The following is an 8,225-nucleotide window of genomic DNA, read 5'->3' as shown; positions in this document are numbered from 1 at the left end:
AGAATGGATTTGTGACGCTCCCCCCTTTAATTTAAATTCCAAATATTATTTTGATTAAATTTTTTGTAAATATATTTTTTATAAATAAATTTTTTTTGTAAATATGTTTTTATAAATAAATTTTTTTTTATTTTTTGTAAATATAATTTTATAAATAAAAAAATTTTTTTTTTAGCTAACTAATACAATGTCTGGAAATTCAAATGATATCATTGAAATTATTATTTTGTCAGAAGAAGAAGTATTACTCGTTATGGAAATGGCGAAGTTATATAACAAACCATTCGTCGATGAACTCCAACTATATCATTCTTTCGTCACGTACGGAAAAAAACGTCACCCAAACATAACGTTTGAAAATTGGACAAAAGAACACTACCCTATTTTTAGGGAACAGAATCCATTTCATTTGTATCCTCTTTTTCTATAAAAAAAATATTTTTTGTCACCTGATCTTTTATTTCTGCGCGCATGCGCATGCGCATGCGCGTCATTCTTTTTTAAACCGGGAAACTTTTTTTTTTTAATCCGTTCATCACTTTAATCGAACGGTTCAATACTCTCGGACTCTTGCTTATCGTCGGTTCATCGTTTTTATTTCAACTTTTTTTCTACCCGGACGGGCTGACACTGATCGAACAAGAATTGTAACATTGTATATCATCACATGCATGCATTGCCAATTAATTTAAAGCCGTTGGCAGAGGGGCTTAGAACTTTAAACAATTTGGTTGATTCTTGTTTTGAACAAAAACTTCATAACAATTTTTAAACACATATTAAAAACTTTGAAGATCACTACAGAATACTTGTTGAAGACTATGGAATAACTGTTTCATTGAAAATTCATTTTATTATAAAACATATAGGTGTTTTTTGTGCAGTAAGAGGGCGTGGATTAGGCTGCTACTTTTAACAAGCTGTTGAAGCAATTCATCACAGTTTTGTTAATGAATCTTGGAATAGACTCAAAGTTTCCAAAAGTAACAGCTCCTTTTCTGAACATTTGAAAAAAGCTGTTATCAGTTTTAACGGGAAAAACCTTTGAAATATTGCAAATGGGAATCTATGTTTTAACTTTACTTAATTATAACTTTTTTATGATAATGTCACAAAAATATGTTTATTAATAAACAGAATCTTAATAATATAAAACATTAGTTAATGTCATTGGTTTGTATATATATATATATATATATATATATATATATATATATATATATATATATATATATATATATATATATATATATATATATATATATATAATGTAGTTGTATGTTACAAATGACATATTCATGACAGTCATATCCAAACGATATATTCTATTTATGACTTATTTTCACAAATTAAATGACTATAACTTTTAAATAATTGATAAATTTGTTAAATAAATTTATTTTAAAATAAAAATAAAAAAAATCCACGAATTTGGGAAAATATTCCTAAAGTGGGCCCTTTTGGCCCCTAAAACGTAAATATTTTGCTAAAAGGAATTTTATGATTTCGGTGACATATCAAACCTAAATCTATTGATTGTAACGAATCCAACGATGTATGACAATGTCCGGGGTCAAATCGCAAAACTATAAAGTGGTTGCAGGCAGGTGTGATATCCAGGTATCCTGTGGTGCAAATTTTGAAATCTTTTAATTTTGTCCGCGGAAAATAATTTAATTTGAATGTTCAAATTAAGTAAAATTTTGATTACATATAATTTGATTAAAATTGGTGCAAATGTGACATCATCCACGCCGAACTCTGAATAAAATTTCAGTATGATTGATGTACTGGTTAAAAAATTATCGCAGTTTTAGTTTATATTTTGTTAGTTTTTTGCTACTTATACCATAAAACGCTACCGATTACCGTGATATTCGATCACCGTTTTTAAAATAAAGGTTACATGAGTATTCTACTATGTAATATCAACAATTTTCATTATAATTGCAACAACTATTACATGTACCATTTTCATTCTACACTGTTAAAAAAATAGCGCGCTTTTTATGGAAAAGTTCCGGCAGCTGCGATGACTAAACCGTTATTTTACAAAAAGATTTTAACAGCTCTTCAAAGGACTATTCTCCATTTCAGATCTTCCTCTGACTGGCCCTCCAAACATTTTATTTGTCAATTATTTAAGTTATCTTCTCTAAACCTTAATAATTTTTAGGTGGGTATCTTTAAAAAAGCTTTTCAACCATTTTTTAACAAGCTTTTTGACAGTAGTTCATACCTCAGAAAGTGCTGACACTTTCACGCAATGCATAAGCCAAGTCAAGCCACGCTTTAAATAGCAAACCAATATTTTAGTCTATAAAATGAAAATGATAATTGTAGCAATAAAACAGTTATACCAAAAAACTGTTGGTTTTACATAGTAGACACACACATGCAACCATTATTTTGAAAATAGCGACCGAATACCACAGTAATCGGTAACGTTTTGGGATATAAATAGCGAAAAACTAACAAAATATAAATTAAAACTGCCATAAATCTTTAACCAGTAAACCAATCTGGCTGAAATTTTATCCAGAGTTAGGTGCGGTCAATGCTACATTTGTAACAATTTTTATCAAATTATATAAAATGGTTCTCATTTTACAGGTGCTTTTATTGTCGCACTTTTAAGTTAAAATTTCACTTAATCTAAACATTCAAATTAAATTATTTTCCGCACACAAAGTTAAAAGATTTCAAAATTTGCATCACAGGGTACCTTGATGTGTACGCTGTGATGCAAATCTATATCACCCCAAATAAGTGGCGTTCTTAGGTCAGCTAGGTAAGCATTATCAGGATCCGTGCTAACCGTGCCTATTTAATTAAATATCGTGGATCTTTTCTGTGTAAAAAATTTGCATAGATTGTTAGCAAGAACAAGACTACATTAGAGTAATTTAAGAATGAATCAAAACGATTATTATTATTTATGGATCTCAATATATCCGACTTAAAATTTTTCTTTTTAAAGTAAGCTCAATTAAATTAAAACAGATTTATTTTCAAATAAAATTTTTAGATAAAATAATAATCAAATGAAAACAGATCAATGAAATTCAAGTGATTATGTTAATAATTTATCAAGAAATTATGTTAATTGTTATTTATTATATTTTTTTATAATTATTTTTTTTATTTTATTTTTTATTCAAAAATTTTTGTTTATATATTTCTTGAACATTTTAGCAGTTTTAAGCATTTTATCACTTCTTAATTATTTGTTATTTTGAATTTTGAGTTTTAAGTTTGACTCATGCCTTCGGGGCATGTGTCAAACTTAAAACTTTGTGCAACAAATTTTGTTGTGGTTTCAGTTGAGGATGAGTTTATGTGGAAAAATTACTATTAATAGAGGTTATAAATAAAAATTTGGAAGTTTTTGGTAAAAATTGAAATCTTAAAGATTAAACTCAAAAAACTTGTCTTTAATTCATAAAATTATACAATACAAAAAACGCTTTAACAAATATGTCTGTTTGTTTTTACAAACATTTGTTATCTTCTGTAATGCTTCTTTATATGACAAACTATGTTGAAAAATATAAGAAACCATTAAATAAAAATTATGAGTAATTCATCAAATTAATAAAAAAGGCTCTCAATGAAAAAACTTTTCACAACTTTCTACGAGTTTTTTTTTTTTATTAAGAGCATATTTGAATGTATTTGTTGTAAATATATCATATTTTGTTAAAACTTGTAAATTCTATGTAGTTGTAAACATATAGGAAAAAAAAAGCTCTAATATTTTTTTTCTTTCCTTTGGCTAGAGAACTGATGGTTATGAGAGAAACAATGCTTTTAAAATGTTTTGCGTATTCGTAAATAAATCCAAATAAATTAACAGAAGTTAAATTTTGTTAAAACACGTTTAATGAAACACGACCAGGTAAAATATACAAACGCCTTAATAGCCTATTCAGCTGTTTATATTGCTACACAAAGTTAAAGCATTTTAAAAACACCTCTAAAATGTACTGAATAACTCTATATAATGCTTCCATGAAGCGATTTTTTTTTATACTTTCAGATAAGGTTGATTGTTTATTTTAATGGTATGATTAAATGATGCAATATAAAATTTAAAACTAGAAACTAATAATAAAGTGCATATAACTTTATTTTTTGTAAAAGACTTTAATTATCCAAAAAAAAATGGTCAAAGTTTATTTTTAGATTTTAAAAACAGCTAAAAGTAAACACAACAAACAATTTCCTTGTAACTATTCTGTAATACTTGAAAAATAATATATAATCGCAACATAGCCTCAATATTCAAAAAAGGAAATAGGCTAATTGCAAGCAGCTAAAGAACATTATAAGCGTGGACAACAACTATTATTAACTTTACTTTTACTTTTTTTTACAATTTTTAGATGACTAATATGCATTTAAATTAGTTTTGTCTTTTTTATAAAAGTTTTTTAGACGACTGAAACTTATTGAGTTAGTTGTTAAGCAACGTAATTAAAAATGTTTTTGCGGCTATTTATAGCAGTTTTCGTTATTTTTTTGCAGAACTGTATATTAGGTCATTGGTCAGTGGCGGAACTACTGGACGCAGGACCCTGCGTTGCGGGGGGGCCTACCAGCTATAGGGGGCCCTCATATAAAAAAAATTACACTCTCAATAATATTTATACTATAAAACTCTTTTCCGCAGGTATAGTGGGCCCTAAAATATAAAACTTGGATAAAAAAAATGTCATCCATCGTATTAAAATATATTGCTCAAAAATTTATTTTTGTATTGGAGTGGGTAGTTTACATTTAAGCGAAAAGTTGTAACCTTTTTAAAATTGCATACGCAATTGAGAAATAAAGTACGATTATCAGTTGCGAACTGCCAGATGTTATTGTATAGTTAATTTTTATACCGTTATGTTGTGTTTGTGTATGAATTAGACAATTAGACTGAATTCGGTAAAAGTAATAATTTGTTGCGTATAAATTTTTTTTAAACTGTAAGAAGTTCTTCAATTTATAAGTTCTTAGTTGCATATTCAATATTTTTAAAATATAAACAATGTTATTTGTTATGTCGTTGCATATCAAGGATAATGATTCTACAATCCTTGTTGCATATACAAATTAACTTTTAAATGTATGTTCTCATTTTCAATTTTATATTAAATCTTCCGTTGCATTAAGTTAACTTTTCATTTCTTATTTTATCTGAATTACTAGTCTCCAATTTATTTAATCGTGTTACGAATAATAAAGTATTGTTGCAGGAGAGTTTATTACTTCACTGATATATTTAATAAAAGGTAATTAATAAATTTGTAATAATTAAAAATTTTACAACAGGTACTGAATTTATAAATTTGTAATAATTTAGATTTTGATAATAATGGAAAAGAAATTAAGTAGTACAAGCGGTGCAGCAAAAAGAAGAAAGTTAAAAGAAACAAAAGCTACTTTAGCTAAATTGCCGAAGCTAACAACGTTTTTGAAACCAATCGAAAAGCAAGCGGAAACGGTGGAAAGTCAAAACTCTGCAGAAGTGGTATGTATAAATCAGTCAGTAGAACATTATGATATTGAAGAAAACATTGCTACTGGTAATAAAAATGTGAACGAAGAAGATGTGAATAGGTCTCCGAGAAACCACCGAAATGAAGACAAGGAAGATTCAAACTCTGATACGAATGACGCCATTGAACAAATTAATTTAGAAAAATCAAGTGAATTATTTTCTACTGACATTGCAAATTTTCATGGTAAAATACTAACAAAAGATATTAAGAAAATAATTGTATTATCGGAATCGTGTCGGCCAAAAGGTCTTTTTATACGCGACCCCTTGCAAAAAAACCGTAGGTTTTCCAAGGAATATTTTAAAACTACCACAAAATATGGATCTATAGAAGGAATGTGGCTTTGCTATTCCCCAAAACTTGATGCCGTTTATTGTGAGCCTTGTTGGCTTTTCTCAGAAGAACGAAAAGCAATGGATAACTGGCGTGAGCATGGTGTCAGAGATTGGCGTGGTCTTTCTAAAAAAATTAAAATTCACGAAAATAGTCAACAACATATATTTGCTTGTTGCATTTATGAAAAATGGCGACATAATGAAACAATTGATAAAAATATAGAAGAACAAATACGATACCAATCAAATTTTTGGGTGCAAGTCTTAGAGCGGATAGTAAATATAACATTAGCACATTTAAAAATTCTTTGGCTTTTCGTGGTCATCGTGAATCATTTAACAATGAATATAATGGTAATTTTTTAACCCAAGTTCAACTTTTAGCTAAATATGATAATGTTATGAAGCAAGTTTTGAGTATGCCAAATGGATCTATAAAATATTTAAGCCATCAAATTCAAAATGAAGTCATACATTGCCTTGCAACGCATTTAAAAGCCACTCTTACTGCTGATATTAATAGTTCACCTTTTTATTCAATTATAATGGATTCAACACAAGATATTACTAAAAGAGATCAGCTCAGTCAAGTATTTAGATACGTAAAAATTATTAAAAATGAAAAAGATGAAGCCACATCAATTGAAATTAAAGAAGTTTTCTTGGGATTCACGGAAATATATAACCACACTGCTGCTGGACTACATGAAGAAATTTTAAATCTGTTAAAAAAACATCATATAAAATTAAGTAACTGCAGGGGTCAAGGTTATGATGGTGCGAACGTCATGAGTGGGATATACAATGGGGTTCAGGCCCTTTTTAAGAAAAATCAACCCAATGCTATGTATATGCATTGCGCAGCTCATAATTTAAATCTTGTTATTAACGATGCGGTTAAATGTTGTGTTGAAGTTGCTTCATTTTTTGTAATGCTAGAAGATGTGTATTCATTTTTCGGAAATAGCATAAACAGGTGGGATCTACTATCCAAATATACAGGAGAATCACAAATAACATTAAAAAGGTTAAATCCAACGCGATGGGCAGGACGATATACTTCTCTTTTCGCCGTTAAAATTCGCTTTCTTGATATAATGAAACCTCTTTCCGAGATATCAATAACAAGTATAAAACGTGAAGAACGCGAAGAAGCAGTACGAATAGAAAAAAATATGAGCAGTTTCGAATTTGTTTTTTTATGCGTGCTTTTGTCTAAAATCCTTAATGAGGTACATATACCATCAAATTTGCTGCAAACTAAAAATTTAGATCTTACGACAGCTTCAGGTTCTCTAGAAAACGCCAGCAAAAATTTAAAACAATATAGAAAGATGTTTGATTCAGCAAAACTTGAAGCGGTAGAAGTAGCGACTACGTGGCAGATTCCTGCTATATTTTTTCAAAAAAGAAGAAAAATTGTGAAAAGGCATTTTGACGAATTATCTACAGATCACCGTTTTGATAGTAGTGAGGAAATTTTTCGCATCAATATTTTTATAAAAATTTTGGACGTCGTTATCAACCAACTCGACAATAGATTTAAAGGAATGCAAGAAGTGGTACAATTATTTTCCTGCATCCATCCAAATAAATTAATGGTAATGAAAGAACGTGAGATATAAGCTGTGCAGAAGCCATTCAGAGAAAATATAGTGAAGATATAACAACTGAATTTCCGCTGCAAATGGTTATGGTAAAGTCAATGCTACACGATGAAATATCAAAAATATCATCTATACGTGAATTGGCTGATCTTTTAATAGTAAAATTGTCAACTATAGCTGGAAGCGTTCCACAAGTGATAACAGCATTGTTATTGTTTCTTACATTACCTGTTACTGTTGCATCAGCTGAACGTTCTTCTTTGAAACTTAAAATAATAAAAAATTATTTACGAAATACCATTGGTAAAGAACGTTTAAGCGACCTTGCAATAGTTTCTATTGAGGCAAAAGCGGCTGGAAAAATAGAAATGAAAAACATCATTACCGATTTTGCCAATATGAAATCAAGGAGGAAAGTTTTCACTATTTAAGTTCGGTTAAGTTTTAGTTTCGTTTTGAAGTTATCTTTATCTTTATTTAATTTTTTGTTTTTAAATATGATATATGAAATAAATATCTATTTAATATGTGAAGCTTTATTTTTTTTAAAAAAAAACATTCTTTTGCGGGGGGGCCCAAATTTTGAAGTTCCGCCACTGTCAGTGGTACTAACCTAATACACAGTCTTGATTATGCAGTCTATTTATAGTCTATTTGACTTTATTCAAAAGATATCTTTAAAAAATATATAAACATGGAGTGGATACTTCAATTTAAATATGAAAATTAGCAGA

At 28.6% G+C, this 8,225-nt stretch overlaps 1 protein-coding gene across 1 annotated transcript; it reads left to right on the top strand.

Annotated features, from left to right (window-relative positions):
• The first annotated feature begins 6,285 nt into the window (after positions 1-6,285).
• LOC136088305 (zinc finger MYM-type protein 1-like) lies at positions 6,286-7,509 on the top strand. The gene has a single exon (XM_065811996.1). The coding sequence runs from the start codon at positions 6,286-6,288 to the stop codon at positions 7,507-7,509; it is 1,224 nt and encodes a 407-aa protein (XP_065668068.1).
• Positions 7,510-8,225: the final 716 nt, after the last annotated feature.

Source organism: Hydra vulgaris, chromosome 12, assembly GCF_038396675.1.
Source record: "Hydra vulgaris chromosome 12, alternate assembly HydraT2T_AEP".
NCBI lineage: Eukaryota > Metazoa > Cnidaria > Hydrozoa > Anthoathecata > Hydridae > Hydra > Hydra vulgaris.
This window is presented reverse-complemented; position numbering and strand designations above follow the sequence as displayed.

What these genes read in the sequence shown, in the direction of transcription:
- LOC136088305 (XM_065811996.1), top strand. Translation starts at nt 6,286, where the DNA reads ATGAAGCAAGTTTTGAGTATGCCAAATGGATCTATAAAATATTTAAGC.